Consider the following 18,005-nt stretch of genomic DNA (forward strand, 5'->3'; position numbering starts at 1 on the left):
ATAGTGAATATCCCGCCGCTATTTATTTTGCTATAATTTAAGGTAGAATTTAGAAGTTCGATGTTGATTTTACATCCGTTTTCGGATGTAAAACCCTTCTGCCTCATATTTAATACAATGCCTCGTCTTATCCTTCCGTCGATAATGGAGGAGTAGATTCGGCCTAAAATTGGGCTGATAGTAATTGGTCGCCAGTTCTCGACCAGGCTGCTTGGCCTATTTGCCTTTGGAATAAGTGTGGTTCCATTTTCCTTCCATACAGAAGAAAAATAAGAACAATATACGAGCATATTATATATTTTGGCCAATATGACGGGCAGGCCGGGAATTGTTAGATGATCTCTTTGTAAGCCATCCGGTCCTGCCGCAGCCTTCTTTCTTATTTTGCCGATCTTCTCCCCTACATCCTCAGCTGTTATCGGCGGAGAAATCTCGGATAGGGATAGATTGGGGGCTCTTGTAACTGGAATCGGGACATATGTGGAGCCCACTTGTCCCCACAGTTTCTCGTAGAGCCCCCTCACTTCCTCTGATCCGGGAGGTTGCCTTGCTGGTTCGAGATATGCCTGATCATTGTTGACCACGGCATCAGCCAGTCTCCTTGGGCATTTATGGAATAACTCCTGGCAACGTGCATACGAGAATCGCTTTCTCGAGTTTCTATTATTTTTTCGTTGGCTTTTGGCTGCTTTTCGTTTTTTGTTTTTTATTAAATCCGTTTGGCTTTCTTTGAACTTGATTATAAGCTCGTATAGAGCTGTGCGTATAAAATGATCGAGTCTCTCCGTTAGGGATTCCCGATCATCCTTGTATACATCCCAGATTATAAACAACCGATCGTAGACCTCCTTTAAAACAGGGGGCACCGCGGTTGGCTTGTCGATTTCATTTTTGAGTGAGAGCCACCATTCTTGGGTAGACTCTCCCTCATCGATTATTATCTCGCGGCGGCCTTCAGGCGAGCCAAAGCTTGCATTGCCTGAACGAACAAGATCGCACCCTCCCTCTGTTGCCAATGAGGTAGCCTCTTGGGGGCTTTCCTCACCAATTAAATTTAGCTTTTTCTTCTGATATTTTATCTGGTCTATCCTTTTGGTGGTGAGGAATCTACTAATTTCTTTGTTAGGGTGCTTATGGCTCTTAAACATTTCCCATAGCACCTTCAAGAGTGCAACCTCTTCTGCTTTCCATAATTTGGTACTTTCTTCGGGGGGGTTCGCTCCCCTTCTTTTAATATTTCAAACGGCAGGGTGCGCATGCCGTTCGTGGGTGGATAGCCCTCTGCGCGACCCGAAGCTCATGGGACAGGCTTCACACTGAAACTCTCCTGTCCTGGCCTGGCTGCTAGCGCCACCACACTTAGGTATGTGGCATCTAGCCCCTTGAAGCTTCGAGAAGCCTTTTGCGCAATTGATGCATGACCAATAGATCGGGGCATCCGGGTGGTGTTGTGTTAGGTGCCTGTCCAGGTCCGACAGATTTAGGAAGAAAAGGTTAACTTCCCTTTTCTCGCATACTGGACAGACAACCCGATTGCCCACGAGCGGCACTGTGATCAAGCTCATTGCCGCGGACACAGCCTGGTCGTTATCCGTAGTCCCCTCTGAAGCGGATAAATCCGCCACAGCGCCTCCGGGACTGAGAGGCGCTGCGTCCGAGGCACTATTCGTATTGTTATCGAATTTTGCAAATTAATTGTGAGTCCGATATTAAGTTTCCAAATGTTATCTAAGTCGTGTCCTTTGCCGTTCCAGTCGTCAACAGAACAAAGGAACGAGTTCCAGGTTTTAATATGGGCTCCATTATTCACGGCTCCAAATAGCCGTTACGGAAGATCGTTATAGTTGTTATCTCTCGCTCCTTCGTCGCCACACTCCGTTTAGCCACGCGCCGCCACATCCGGGGGAGTACACCCCTCGCTGATGTGGACGTGTGCGTGTTACCGGCGGTACCACGAGGAGGTAGGAGTGTTACTTGGGCAAGGCAAGACCAATATGCAGCCTGCCCCCGAGTAACTATTGACTTAAGAGAGTCATAGTTACTCCCGCCGTTTACCCGCGCTTTTTTGAATTTCTTCACGTTGACATTCAGCGCAGTGGGCAGAAATCACATTGCGTCAACACCCTTGGGGGCCATCGCAATGCTTTGTTTTAATTAGACAGTCGGATTCCCCCAGTCCGTGTCAGTTCTGAGCTGAGCGTTGAATGGCTAGTCTGGCAACAGAGGGAGAATGCGATCCCGTTGATTCAGGCAATGCGCCTGCCAGAGGGTTTACTAAAGTGGATGATTGATGAGTGGCGGCGCTGCTTGAAGGAAGAGATAGAAAAGAATTTCGAAGTATCCCCTCCCACATTAAAGTTATACAATAAGTTAAGAAAGGTGTGAGTCGATTTTAATGATTGCCAATTAACTTTAGCGGCCAAATCAACAAATTTGTTGGTACGTCCTCTATATAGAGCGTTGCAATGCTGCACCAGAGAGGGAGATAGGCTCTCAAATCCAAAAAAAACAAAAAAAAGATACTAATACGAGTAAACTTAACACTGTGAGGTGATAAGGTGTCAATTAATTTTCACAAACATCGGAATATACCTAACTATGTAGTTTATTAGAATATACCCAATGCGTACACTAGTCGTACAATACACTTGCTGTCTCGTTTCGCGGTCGCTAATAGATCGGCGCAAAGAAGTAACGCTTAATTGTTGCTGCTCGTGTCTCTCGGTAACTAAGAATGCGTCGCTACCCTGTTCGCTATATTTATATCCGTCGGAGTTGACGAAAGGCGTTGGGATTTGAATTTCGAAGATGTTCTCGAAACGTCCCAACGGGCGCCGAGCACTCGACCTTGTTTACAATTGTTGGCTATTTTGTGTAGCTGACTCGAGGCCTATGATCACGGCAAAAACGACGGATTTGGACTAACGATCGGAACCGCCTAAGGTCGATGGATCTATAATTAGGTCGTGTTTGAGTAAACACGGTTTCTTGTGTAGCGGATTTACTGGGCAAAAACCATAATGACTTTTGTCGACAAGTACCGCTACAAATGAACGTAACAGTAAAACTAGAAGAAATCGGTGGCGACGTTATTATTACGCACGTTGCCAGGACATATTCATCGAAAGTCCAAGGAAGCTGGCCGATTTTGTAGTAAATAACAATTTAGACTACATAACTCCTGTCCGGCAACCTCCTGAGGCTAAGGAGGTAGAAAATTTATATAAAGAGTTATGGGGCGAAGCAGGCCGAGTAGACCGTCCTATACCAAATGGATCTACTTCGGGAGGCTTAATACATGAATATTTTCCTCCAGTGGTCGCTGAGGAAATTAATGAGAGGTTGAAAAAGATTAGAAATGAAAGGTCCGTAGGTCCGGATGGATTAGAAAAGAAGCATTTGCAAATTCCGGGCCTGCCAATAGTTCTGGCTTTATTGTTCAATATTTCGTTTTATACCTTTCATTATCCCGAGAATTGGAGAATGAATAGAACTGCGTTAATACCAAAACCAAACAAGGATTTAGATAAGGCCGAGAACTGGCGGCCTATAACGATTAGTCCTATTCTTGCGATAATGTTCTCCTCGATTCTCGATAAAAGTATCAGAAGAAGCATAGTGCAGAATATAAGGCAAAAAGGTTTTACATCCGATAACGGATGTAAAATTAACGTTGATATTTTCAACGCAACCCTTGAAAGATGTAAAAAAGGACAAGGAGATGTCTACACCATCGTTGACATTTCAAAAGCCTTCGACACTGTGCCCCACTCAGCGATTAGACCTTGTCTGGCTAGGAAGGGAACCTGGACTCCAATAACTGACTTGATTCTCAATATGTGCAAAGGTTCCAAGACAGAGATTAAAACCAAAAATGGATCCGGGGTCGAGATTGAAGTCTCAAGAGTGGTTAAACAAGACGATCCGTTATCACATTTGATTTTCAACCACTGTGCTCGGAACCGCTGCTAGAAGCGGTTGAGAGATCCACAGAGGGTATCAACATAAGCAATAACAACAAGATCCCCATACTGGTTTTCGCTGATGACATTGTCCTACTGGGCAAAGAACAGAAAGAAGCTCAATATCAGACCAGCTAGCCATGGTCCAGGAATATCTGGAGGGCCTCGGTACGAGTATCTCTGGGGACAAAAGCCAAACGTTCCAGGTGGTCTCGAAGAGGGACACCTGGTACGTGAGGGGCCCAGAGATCGAATTGACTAATAAAAGGATACCGTACATCGCACCCGAGGATGCCTTCAGATATCTTCTAGCGAAAATTGGACCATGCCGAAAAATGAATTGTGGCATCATAGTGCCGGAAATAGTAAGCACAATTAAAAGAACTAAGAAGCTGTCTTTAAAACCTGGGCAGAAGTTGAAGCTTCTTCAAAAATATATACTCCCTCGATACATTTATAATTTATTAATAAGTCCGCTGAGCGAGGGAGTGTTAAAATTGTTGGAAAGTGAAATCAGACATGAAGTCAGGGGATATTGCACCTAACACCTTCTACCTCTGTTGGACTCTTTTACACGTCCAAAAACAATGGAGGATTGGGGTTGCCGAGGTTCGAACATCTAGTGAAGTTTGGAACCCTTAAGAACGCTTTAAAAATGAAAGAGTCCTAAAATCCAGCGGCGGCTGATTTATTCGATCCGAGCACAGAGTTGAGGCTCAAGAAGATTGCCAACTCTTTAAGAATTAATTGGCCGGCCGGCCGGACGGATTAATCTGCGGACGTAGAAAGGGCCAAAAGACGACTGAAAAATGATCATATAAAACAATGGACCGACTTGCGGAATCAAGGACATGATTCAATAATAGAGAGAGAGAATATGAAAAAAATCGCAGTGGAAATCAACTCTAAGAAGACAGTAGGGATTGATGGTATAACATCATTAAGTTAATTATAGGTCACAGAACCGATATAATAACGGAAATGATAAACGGGATCACCGGAACAGGACAAATTCCAAAAAAGATGGAAAGTAGCCAGGTTGAATTTACTACCAAACCCGGGTAAAGAACCGAAATTACTCAATGCATATAAACCCATCAGCATAGTACCGGCACTAAACAAAGTATGAGAAAAATGCTTAAAATTGCTGATGGAGAGATGCATGAGTATGGATCCGTTCCATAGGAAGCAATATGGCTTTCGGCGGAAACGCAGCACTGTGGACGCAATAACTCAAGTTATGAAAATTCCTGACAGTTGTAAGAAGAAAGGGTAGATTTACGTGCTAATAACGCTCGATATAAAGAACACTTTCCAGACTCTCAGCTGGGAGAGTATAAGAAAAGAAACGATAAGAAGAACGTTATCAGCCAAGATAAGAAGGCTAGCGAACAACTACTTGACCGATAGAAATGTAACTATCAACAATGTGGAACACTTTGTACTTTCGGCACGGTGAGAAGTGGGATGTTCGCGGGAGTACAACGGGCATCAGTGTTGGGGCCATTCCTGCGGAACCTAGTATTCGACGAATTACTAGAAAGATTGGACAATAACGTGGCAATAAAAGCCATTGCGTTTGCGTATGACTTGGCGCCTACGTGCGCCATACAGAAGAATGTGCGAATCTGGGAATAAATGAAGTAATGATAAAGGAGAGCAAATGGAGTGTGACTGTAGGACCCAGCCTAGCGAAGGACAAAACTGAAATCATAATGATAACCGGCAGGAGAATTCCGAGGATAATCAAACTCATGTTGGTAGAGATGGAAACCCAAACGAAAGAGGCAATTTAATACTCAGTGGTTATTATTGATGGGAGGAGGAGGTTCGATAATCACATTGCTAGTGTACGCGGGAAACCGGATGTTAGGTTCGGCGCGTTGAGAAGTATATTGTCGAAAGTAAACGGACCTCCCAACTTAGCGCGTAGGTTGTATTATAACGTATGGAATGCAGTAGTGATGTACGGAGTACCGGTGTAGGCTGGAGCTTTGAATATTGCAAAAAATAAGAAATTGATGAGAGGGGCGCAAAGAACGGCCTTCAGTATAACAATTACACCATACTGTACAGTCTCTCATGCGTCATTATGCGTATTGCCCGGCAACATGCCGATCTATATCGAAGCAAGAATGAGGAAGGAAATATATGATAATACAAGAAATTCTAAGAAAGCGACGGGAGTGGAACATGGGGTGGATAATCCCAACACCTTGATGCTAGAAATCAGTAATATAAGAAATAATAATTTAGTAAATAAATAATAAAAACACCTAATGAATAGTGGCAAGTCGAATGGAATAAATATAACAAACATAATTTCACAAAAAGAAATGGTAGAAAATGCAATAGTGTTCAATAGAAATAAGGAAGAAATATATCAGTACGTGATGCAATGGCATATTCTATAAGTACAGGAGAAAGGTAAAGAAGGACGTGGAATTGAAGTGTTGGGATTGTAGGGACACAGAGGACGAGGCGGAGCACGTGCTGTACGTATATCCGGAATGGATAAGCTAGCGCGCGGAGCTGAAAAATTTAGTGAGAGAGGGGCTAAACGCAAATAACCTGGTGGAGAATTGATTAACCCATTTGCATCATGGCTGCAATTCACAGGTCTGGTCCCTATAGTCGCACGCGGTCCGTCATAGGTACAGTAAATGACATCCAAATTCTTCATGGGGTTTATCGAAAATTTACTGTTCAAAACGATTGGTAAACAATGTGAGGTGATAAGGTGTCGATTAATTCACACAAACACCGGAATATACCTAACTACGTAGTTTATTAGAATATACCCGATGCTTACACTAGTCGTACAATATACTTGCTGTTTCGTTTCGCGGTCGCTAATCGATCGACGCAAAGAAGTATCGGTTAATCGTCGCTGCTCGAATCTCTCGGTAACTAAGAATGCGTCGCTACTCTGTCCGCTATATTTATATCCGCCGGAGTTGACGATAGGCGTTGGGATTTGAATTTCGAGAATGTTCTCGAAACGTCCCAACGGGCGCCGAGCTCGCGACCTGTTTACAATTGTTGGTTTTTTGGGTAGGTGACTCGCGAGCCTATGGTCACGGCAAAAACGACGGATTTGGCCTAATGATCGGAACCGCCTAAGGTCGATAGATCTATAATTAGCTCGTGTTTGAGTAAACACGGTTTCTTGTGTAGCGGATTTGCTGGGCAAAAACCATGATGACTTTTGTCGACAAGTACCGCTACAGTACCCCCCTGCCAGTGTTAACGTTCTTCTTTTATATTAGCTTATTTATGATAACGGGGGTGCCCTTGCTAACCGCTTAATTCAAACTTGCTTGAAAGCGGTCGGGAAAACGAACTTTCCGGCCCGAACGCGTGGTGTAATGCGCTCTTGCGTCTCCGTCGCTTTGTTGCGCTTGCTCGCTGCTTTGCGGTCGGAAGATTTTCCTAGGTACAAATACGTCGTGGGCTTGTGCGTTCCTTTCTAGGTGCTCGATATCTTCCGACACGATGAAGGCGGGTTTTAGACGATCTACGGAGACTTTTACGCTTTTATTTTTCATGCGTATGGTAAAGGTTTTTTCCCCACGCCGTATCACTTGATAGGGGCCATCGTACGGCGGTTGCAGAGGGCCTCCGATTGCATCGTGACGAACGAACACATACGGCGACGTTTCTAAATCGCGGAATATGAATGTCGTCTTCTCGCCGTGTTGTGAAGTCGGCAGAGGTCTGATCTCGCTCATTCGCTCTCGCAGACGGTTTGCGAATTCCGCGTTGGCCTGTTGTTTTGCTGGTACGAAAAATTCCGCTGGCAATCGTATGCCCGTACCATAGATCATTTCGGCTGCCGTTGCGCCCAGATCTTCCTTGATAGCGGTTCTAATGCCTAGAACAACTATAGGAAGGCTTTCGACCCAGTTGCTCGTATTGTGGCATTTGATTGCGGCTTTAAGCTGCCGGTGGAAGCGCTCTACCATCCCGTTGGACGCGGGATGATAGGCTGTGGTACGCAAATGCTTAATGCCGAGCATCCGGCATAGTTCTTTGAAGAGATTGGATTCGAATTGGCGTCCTTGGTCAGTTGTTATTTTTGCTGGGACGCCAAACCGCGCTATCCATGTGGAAAGAAGAGCCGAGGCAACGGTCGTTGCTTCCATATCCGGTATAGGAATCGCTTCGGGCCAACGTGAAAAACGATCGATACATGTTAGACAATATCGGCAGCCTTGAGAGTACTGCATAACGATAATGTCTAAATGTATATGCTCGAATCGTCCTGCGAGCTCTCCGAATGTTCCGGACGGCGTTGATACGTGTCGCGTTATTTTACATTGCTGGCAGGGGATGCATTGCCGTGTCCACGTTTGGCAATCTTTGTTTAACGCAGGCCAAACAAAACGCGATTTTACTAATGTCTGGGTTGCGCGAATTCCTGGGTGGGAAAGACCGTGGAGTGCATTAAATACGTCGCGCCGCAAGGATTTCGGTACGTACGGTCGTACGATGTCGCTTGACACGTCACAGTATATTTCCGCGTCGTAATCCGGAAAACGAATTTTCTTGAGCTGTAACGCGGATGTACCGGAGTTAACGATGTTGCGGAGTTCTTCATCGTTTTCTTGCGCGGCGGCGAGGGTTTTGTGATCCACGGATTTTCCTATAGCTTCGATGCGCGATAGGGCGTCGGCGACATTATTGTTCAGCCCTTTTATATGCCTTATATTGGTCGTGAACTGACCGAAATAATCTATCTGTCGGAACTGTCTCGGCGAACACTTGTCGGGATTTTGACCGAACGCGTAAGTGAGGAGTTTATGGTCAGTGAAGATAATGAAATTTCTCCCCTCTACGGCGTGTCTAAATCGTTTGACCGCGGTGTACATGGCGAGCAATTCGCGATCATACGCGCTATATTTTCGCTGCGCGGCATTTAAGGGTTTAGTTAAGAAACCCAACGGTTGCCAAGTGTTGTTTGCGCGTTGCTGCAACACCGCTCCTATTGCAAAGTCGGACGCGTCTACTGCGAGGCTGATGGGCGCGCCAGGTATAGGATGCGCTAACATCGTAGCGTTAGCTAGGGCGCGTTTCGACTCGCTAAAGCTCGTTTTGGCGTCCTCCGACCAGGTAATGGGCATGTTGCTCTTTTTCGCTCCTCGCAGCAAATCGTTGAGGGGTTGCAAGATTTTGGCTGCCCCCGGTATGATACGTCGATAAAAGTTAATCATACCGAGGTACCTACGGAGAGCTTTGATATTCGCGGGGAGCGGTGCTTCAGTTACGGCTTTTACACGATCGGCGTGCGGTTTTATACCCTGCGCGTTTACCGTATGGCCTAGGAAGGCTATCTCATCGACGCCGAACTCGCACTTTGCTAGGTTGATTACAACGCCGTAATGATTTAGACGTTCGAACAAAATCCGCAAGTGCTCGCGGTGCTGTTCCTCGGTTTCCGAAGCTACCAGGAAGTCATCGATGTACGCGTATACGAAATCTAAGCCACGCGTGATTTCATCGATGAAACGTTGACACGTTTGCGCGGCGTTTCGAAGCCCAAACATCATATTGGTTGCCTCGAAAAGGCCGAATGGTGTCGCGATTGCTGTTTTTTTAATGTCCTGAGGCGCGATTGGAATTTGATGGTAGGCGCGCACTAAGTCAATTTTTGAGAAAATTTTCCTACCGTGTAGCTGCTGCGCGAAGTCTTGGATGTGCGGTGGAGAGTACCTGTCGGGAACAGTGCGGGCGTTCAGCGCCCTGTAGTCACCGCAGGGTCGAAGACTTCCATCCTTCTTTAGGACGACGTGTAGCGGAGATGCCCAGGAACTCTTCGATGGGCGCATGACTCCTTGTTCGATCAGCGTTGCAAATTCCGCCTTGACTTGTTTGAGCCGGTCTGGTGCGAGCCGGCGGGGTTTGCAGTACACGGGTGGGCCTGGTGTGGTTTCTATGTGGTGCTCCACGCCGTGCCGGATTTTCTCTCGCCCAAAGGCCGGTGGGCGCGTTAGATCAGGATATTTTGCCAACAGTTGATGATAGACCGAATCCCCCTTTACGGTCTTAATCATGAGTTGTTTGCAGTTGGCGGCGTATCCCCGGGTCGTTAGCTGGGTTGTTGTGTCAAGAAGACGTCTCTTTCTTGGGTCCACAAGCAACCCGTAATGGCTCAGGAAGTCCAGGCCGATGATGGGGGTTTGCACGTCGGCGATCGTGAAGTGCCATTTGAAGGCACGTCTGAGGGACAGGTTCAGCTCCATCGCCAAGGTGCCGTACGTTGCGATGGGCGTCCCATTGGCAGCGAATAATTCGTACGCTGCTTTTTTCACGTCCCTGGATAGCCTGCTTCGGGGATAAACGCTGATGTCGGCTCCGGTGTCCACTAAGAACGAGGTTTTCGTTCTCTGATCCACGATGAAGATGCGGCGTGATCCCAAGCCGTCGTCGTCCGCCGCTTTTACGGACGGCTGGGGTCGTTTCCCGTCTTCCACTTACACGGGGCGGTGCATTTTGTGGCGCAATCGCCGAATCTCGCGTGATAAAAACAAATTCCGTCCTGACGCGGGGTGTCACGCGAACGGGAACGGCGACGGCGTCGAGTAAGGGAGTTCGAGCGTCTTCGCGGTCGACGATACCCGCCGATTTTTAAAGCCTTAATTTCCTCCCTCAGCCTGCTGACTTCGGCGTCTAGCGCGTCGTTTTTGTCTGCATGCGGTGCCGATGGCTCGGCGATTGTGCCCACCCTATGCGCGCGGTGGCCGTGGAGATCGTACGCCTCGTCGATTCTATCCGCAGTCCTAGTCAGCTTTTCCTATGCTCGTATCGTCAACTGCGGCCAGGACTTCCCTGATACGGTCTGGGAGGCGGTTCCTCCACAGGTTTAGAATGAACTCGTCGGACGCGAGCGGGCTGGCTAGTTTCTTTTGGTCATTGTAAAACTGGGAGGGCTTTCTGTCGCCCATCTCTTCGCGTTCAACTAACCTTTCAACCTTGGCGCTGTCCGATTCTGTCAGGACGCGGATTAGCTCGCTCTTCAGTTTCTCGTACTGGCCGGTGGCGCGGAGGTTGGTCACGGTATCCTCTATCTTTGCCAGGTACTGTGGGTCGAGGAATCCTATGAGGGCTAAGGCTTTCTGGTCGTCGTGGCTAATGCCGGCCACGCCGAAATACTTCTCTAAAATAGAAAACCAGATCCCGGTCTTCGTAGGCATAAATGGCGGCACGCGGAACGAAGCACCGGCTGGAGTTGGTTTGCTCTCCTTTTCCATAGTGTGATTTGCGAACAATACTGTTCACACCGCGACTAGTCTATCACTGTCACCTCTTACACAAAAAAAAAATCAGGTCGGGGTCACCAGTTGAGGTGATAAGGTGTCGATTTATTCACACAAACACCGGAATATACCTAACTACGTAGTTTATTAGAATATACCCGATGCTTACACTAGTCGTACAATATACTTGCTGTTTCGTTTCGCGGTCGCTAATCGATCGGCGCAAAGAAGTATCGGTTAATTGTCGCTGCTCGAATCTCTCGGTAACTAAGAATGCGTCGCTACCCTGTCCGCTATATTTATATCCACCGGAGTTGACGATAGGCGTTGGGATTTGAATTTCGAGAATGTTCTCGAAACGTCCCAACGGGCGCCGAGCTCGCGACCTGTTTACAATTGTTGGTTTTTTGGGTAGCTGACTCACGAGCCTATGGTCACGGCAAAAACGACGGATTTGGCCTAATGATCGGAACCGCCTAAGGTCGATAGATCTATAATTAGCTCGTGTTTGAGTAAACACGGTTTCTTGTGTAGCGGATTTGCTGGGCAAAGCCATGATGACTTTTGTCGACAAGTACCGCTACAAATGTTACTTCGCAAACATCGCATTTTAAATTCTTTATAACAGAGGGAAAAAAAGTTATTTATTTTAATAAAAATTATTTTGATTAATATGGTAACAATAAAAGCAACCGCAGCGTGCGTAATAATTCGCGCTTGTTTCTAGAACATAATTATCCGATCTATTTAAATTAATCTGCAGGACCCTTATCTTATCTTCTTATCTTCTTCCTCGCCTACCCTCCGTCCTGACCATCGGGCAGGCCAGCGAGACCGTAACGTGCATAGCGTTCACTCCTTCCTGTTTTGAACACATCGCACGTCTAGGCTCCTTCGTGCATTCTTTCATGACGTGCTCGTTACTTCCGCATCTCCCTACACAGCTCCCTACCCGGACATACCACCGTACACCTCGCAGCCGTATGCCCTAACATATGGCACCTATAGCATCTTTGTATGTCCAGTAGGAGCCTAGCCGACGCTATGGTCAGGCCACTCCTGAACCTTCTCGCCCCCTCTTCTCTAGGGACCGCGCTCGCGGGTAACACCGCCACCGCCACCTGCGTTCCTCATAGCGTCATCCTCAGTGTCTTCACCTCGACGCTTTCTCCACTTATTATCCCTCACTCCCTTCTCAGGTCCTTCACCAGCTCCTCCTTGGTGTTAAGCGGATCTATAACCTTAATGTGCACCGTAGTCCTGTTTATGAGTGCAGATACCTCCGTCGCGTCGCTTAAGGCGGCCTCGAGCTTTTCAGCCACCTCGCTCACTAGGATCTTCCTGTCGAACTCTATGAGTATACGACCAGCCCTGATCTTTCTCATCCCGGTCGCCCCGCTCGATCGTATTTCTGGCCGCCGTTATCCTCTTGTACGTCTCAATTCAATCCGGGCCTTCCTCCACTTTGATCAGGATCGCCTTTACCGCCTACGCTCTTCCCCCTTTCGTTAACAAGAACACTGGAGGATTGTGGCCCCTGGGGTCCCCTCCTTTCCCTCCTTCTTTCGACCGTACTCTAACTTTCCGAATCTGCATTCCTTTCTCTGTCCAAGCCTTCAATGGCATTTAACCAACGGCACATCGTAATGTCCGCGTAAGTCCCTTTACATCTAACTTGTTTTCCCAAGTCGTCTTTCCCGCATAAGGGGGTGCCTTGAGATCAACTTCCCTCCCGCAGTTCTTCCAGTCACTTGATAACGGTGGGGTCGAGCCTGGAAAACCACTCGATTCACCTTGGCTTGGCTTGGTGGCTCTGATACCTCCTGCGCCGTAACTCTTACTTCTTTTTTAAACCTATCCATATTAATAATAAATATTCTCAATGTCCAAAAACACAGCCAGTCTGCCATAATCACCATCCGAACGTGAGATACTCTTAATCTCCGAACAAGCCTGCGTCGTCATCAAAATCCATCAATTTACCATTTAACATGATATTTTCGTTTAATTTGAATTTCGTACTCAGCTTCGACAACAATTTCATTTGAAGTCACTTTCAATAATATTATTATTATTACATTTATATCTAATATGTATGATACAATTACTACAATAATATATATTATTTTATATTATTATTATTATTATATTATTTAACTGTTTATATAATCGTTCATTATTATTTTTATTTTTATGTTTACACTTATGTTTATATGTTTATGTGTGTATGTGTGTACCTAAAAATTTATTACTGTATTCTGTTACTCACTTTACGTGCCCATTTAATAATTATTTTTAAATAAAATACTCATATACTCATTTTACTAAATTTACTGAGTTTACTGAATCGAGTTCGGCTCTATATTATATATACTCGCTGGTAGTTATATTCACCACTACGAGTCGCGACTCTTGTATGTCTCTAGTTCATGGTTCTATCGGTACGCCACTGACAAGATGGCTGCCGCCGGGAACCAAACTCGCGTCATGTAAATTCAACTGATCACATGCATCAAGACGTACTCACAGTTTTCGGTGATTCTAGTGTTATTGGTTATTTACCGCAACAAGTTCTTCTACTCGTTCCGCTTGGATTGCATCGTCCACATCAGCTCGTCGTTACGCTGAACATTCACATTGTTACTGCACGTATTGAACACTTTAATTTTAACCTCACTAGGTAACTACTCGTTTCTTATTATATAATGTCTTGATTACAGCTTACCTTCCTAACTCATACTTGCAACTACTAAACAAATTTATTCGATTTTTAGGACGATACCCTTTTTAATAGTAACACCGGTAAAATAATATTCCATTGACATACTTATATGGAATATGCGACACACAGATGTGTTGTTTGAACGAACGGACTAAGTGGCTTAATTCCATTGACGATTCTTTGGTATGTTTCGGGTAATTGATTATTATGAGGCAATGGCTAACGGCGGTTTCTCGTGGGTATTCGAAACTCTCTTTGAGAAGCTTCATAACTTCCTCGTAATTTGTGTTGATAAGAGGTAACGCATCTAGGTAATTCTCCTCGTTTGCTTGGAGAGAGAACCGTAGGTAATGAAATTTCTGTACGTCCGTGAGAAGAGGCTTCTGATCTACAGTTGAGCAGAAAGTGCCGTAGAATGTGCTCCATTTTCGTCGGTGGTTGCTCAGCCAGTATCAGCTTGGTCAAGCAAGCATCTAGAGATACGTAGGTGTCTAACGTCTTTTCTTCCAACGCGGGTTCTCCTTCGCCGTGGTCCTCTAGATCTTCTTGGGCGAGTCGGAATCGTCTTTACTCTCCCTCGAGTTGGGCTCGATAAGTTTCCAAGATGCAACTGTTATTCTTGCCAGTCTGTTGATACTGATCGACTTTGTTCTCTATGGACTTGATGGTGCCGATGTACTTATCGCGTTTTTGTAGCATGATGCTGACTTTTGGACGTGGTCGGCATGATTTAAGGTGTAGACCGACTTGAGTGGTTGGAACCTTCTATTGGTTGATTGTTCGGCTACGTCGGGACACCTGGTTGCGTGCCTCGACCAATGACTTATTCCTCTTCGAAGGTGACGCTCTTGACGTCACGGCTTTTGATGGAGTGACACACTTCCGCTGTTGGGTTCGATATGAACACGTGGCACTGTGTGGTCACTGGTAAATGCACCTTTCATTGGCACGTGATCCGGCTCGAAGGACCATGAACTTTAGACCGCTCGCGGGGAGACTTCTCGAAGAAGCAGACAATGAAGGACGTCGCACGGACCATTTCACGCGACGTAACAAAGAAATAGTTGTTTATAATCCAATTCGAGTACGGGTGTCCAAGATCTATGACAGTGAGCTTGGGCTCCAAGTGAAATAACGGGTCGCTGAACGTAGCCACGGTCACGGGAGGGACGTGTATCTAACAGAGGGATGGAGTAATTATGTAGCTCTCCTTAAAAACAAAGATTGACACGAGGGGTACAGAGAGGTACAGACAGGAGTATATAAGGGCACTTCCACGTGGACTGAGATTCAGTCAGATGAGTTTTACTTATACAGTAGACAAGTACGTTGAGTTACACCAGAATCGTGGATCAAATCGCATTCATCTCGTTGAGCATGGATTCGTTAATAAATTCCTAAATTCATTGTCATCAACATCTCGATTATCTCATCACCGCTATTACGTGTTAAACTCTGTAGTAATTACATTTGTATCAGTAAGATATCATCCATAGCACATAACAACGATGGCCAATTCACGGGAAGATTCATTATACACCCCTAACTCTAATGATAACCCGACATATATAATGGCCAATATAAGCCAAATACTTTTCTTTTACATCAATACTGTTTCGCCGGGAAGAACATAAATTGTGAGAATTTTCCTAGGTCGTTTTATGACATGCACATTCAAAGACAAGAGGCTACTTTTAAGCCATGATCTTGTCATTCGGATTAATTTCTTTCAACATTCGAACAGTTATTTGCAATACCGTTTTGAGATATTCAAAGTTAGAATTTCTTTTCGTTTATAGAAACGCGATATTTATGAAAACCCTGTAAAAACCGATGCTATGTAAACTTCATTTTTAATATAGATTAAAATAATACCGAAAGAAACGTTTATTTTATTTCCATTAAAAGCGGACAATGCTTTAAAAAAGTGATATTGGACGCTCTTTTTCCAAATATCGGGTTTCCCCATTACATTATACTGATTACAGCAATGAAAATAATTAGATACGATTACACTCGTTAATATTCCGTCACGCTTTAAAACGGAATAAATTTTTTAAAAGTAGACCAAACGATTTAAGCTTTTTTTTAAATAATAAAAGTTACTTTTATAATTTTTTTTAAAGCTCTGGATGATCGAGAGGGTGGGAAGTCATTGGTAGTTGCTCCCTTCTATAGCAGTTTGCCGGGCCTTTTCGGCTCGTAATCTCGAGATTTTCTAAATCGCAAATAAAAAAAAAAAGTACAAAGGTGAAATACAAACATAAATCGCGGAAGCTGACCCAAGTACGCATGGATGAACAACGATCAATATTCAATATCGAGCAATATTAACGTTCGTTTCGGAAACCACTCGCGATCACGACCGCGAAATTCAAAAATTCTACGGGCAAAGCCAGAGACGATGACATGTTTCATTCGTGCCAGCTTTACCGTCGATTATTCGAATGAAATCCCTTGAAACAAATTGGTCACACGAAAACGCATCTACCCAATCGGAGGTCCACATCCACGGTTCTCACACATAACACCCGGGCCTGTGTAGGCAAGAGCCTACACTAGAGAGAACGTCTCGGGACGACTCCGACACCCGGGCTTAACACACAGAATGCGCACTCTAAGGTACGTACTTTTTTCCTGAAATCGACTGACGAAGGCTAGTGACCATTGCGTAGAACGTTATGAAACATGTCTGAGGAAATGTTACCGTTAAAATAAATGTAAGTAAACTTGAAATTATAATTGTAATTGACGGCAATGTTAAAAATTACACTTAATCGTATGGATGATATTATCAAAAATTCTGATTGTATCGAGACGTAGATTGAATCGTTATATGTCTCAATATTTTTAATATTTGAAGTTCTAATGAATGAGAGAAAGCGACACAATTCCACGGCCTAACAACACACACACACACACATACAATGTGGACAATACGTCGTCCCCGAGATTCACTAACACATCGTCAGTGGCTGAGAAATTATTACATTAAATATGATCATCGTGCCCAATGTCTTTTTCCCATTCAAGTAGTACCTGGGCACGTGAATGAGGTCCTGACAAAGGGCACGGAAAGGGTTAAAGCTGAAATCTTGATCTAAAAAGATGATTAGTTCGTGTAATTTTTATTTACCGGATTTCATATTTTAATACTACGTTTCTGATTGTTACGTCGCGTGAAAAGGTCCGCGCGACGTCCGTCATTGTCTGACCGTCAAGGCCCAAGCACCGTTAGAGAAACCCTCAATAAACCTAAGGCCTCACCATAAACCGAGTCTTATTAGCTTGCAGGAAATTTTAATCCTATAAGAATTTTCGGTTTATAACTGGTACTTAAAAAGTCCTTAGGTCTATTGTACGCAAACGGCGATCAGACGAGCGTTCTGACATCAAGAAAAAAAAGAGATTCCTACCAACGCCGCCATCATCGTAGAAACGAGCCACGAGGACACACATTCACTACTACACGCAGGACGTTGGTGTGTCCGACATGCCTAGGAGCCCACGACATAAAATACTGCAATGTCTTCAAGGCGAAATCGACAACAAAACGCCTTGAACTGGCAAAAGGGGCATCACTATGCACAAATTGCCTAGGCAAAGGACATTATATTACCCAATGTCTCGGGGGTTCGTGTCTCACATGCGGACAACGACACCACTCCTTGCTCCATCGAGAACCGACCCACGTCAGTTCGAGGGTATCAAGTGGTCGTTCATCGAGCGGTCGGTCTTCTGGTGGTCGGTCATCTAATGGTCGGTCATCGAGCAGTCTGTCGTCGAGCTGGCGGTCTTCGAGTGGTCGTTCGTCGGACGACCGATCCAATAACAGACGAGCATCACCTGGATCAACGACATCGCATTCGTCACGTCAGTCGAGACGGACCACAGAATCAAAGCGGAAATCGCCTCCTTCATCTCCACAAGGTAGGAAATCCCTTCCTCAACCCGACTCACGGTCATCACGAACCAAATACAGCGGATCCAACTCAATGTCAAATCCTACCCGATCAGAAAACAAGTGACTAGGAGATACGACGACGGCAAAAGCGACCGATTTAA

The 18,005-nt window shown here is 45.3% G+C and overlaps 2 protein-coding genes across 3 annotated transcripts in view; one reads left to right on the top strand and one right to left on the bottom strand.

The window, feature by feature from the left end:
* LOC126926638 (uncharacterized) overlaps nt 1-18,005 on the top strand; it is a 100,082-nt gene that overhangs the window by 68,286 nt on the left and 13,791 nt on the right. The window contains exon 3 of one of the 2 annotated variants that reach the window (XM_050743076.1): nt 16,067-16,238. The exons of the other annotated variant lie outside the window; for it this stretch is intronic. Within the exon in view, the coding sequence (XP_050599033.1) occupies nt 16,067-16,146 (80 nt within the window). The 3' untranslated portion in view covers nt 16,147-16,238. Of the gene's footprint in view, nt 1-16,066; nt 16,239-18,005 lie in introns of those variants that run through there. 2 annotated transcript variants of the gene reach the window in all.
* The window catches only part of LOC126926621 (uncharacterized), a 173,447-nt gene that overhangs the window by 41,469 nt on the left and 113,973 nt on the right, over nt 1-18,005 (bottom strand). The window lies entirely within an intron of this gene.

Source organism: Bombus affinis, chromosome 18 (genome assembly GCF_024516045.1).
Source record: "Bombus affinis isolate iyBomAffi1 chromosome 18, iyBomAffi1.2, whole genome shotgun sequence".
Classification (NCBI taxonomy): domain Eukaryota; kingdom Metazoa; phylum Arthropoda; class Insecta; order Hymenoptera; family Apidae; genus Bombus; species Bombus affinis.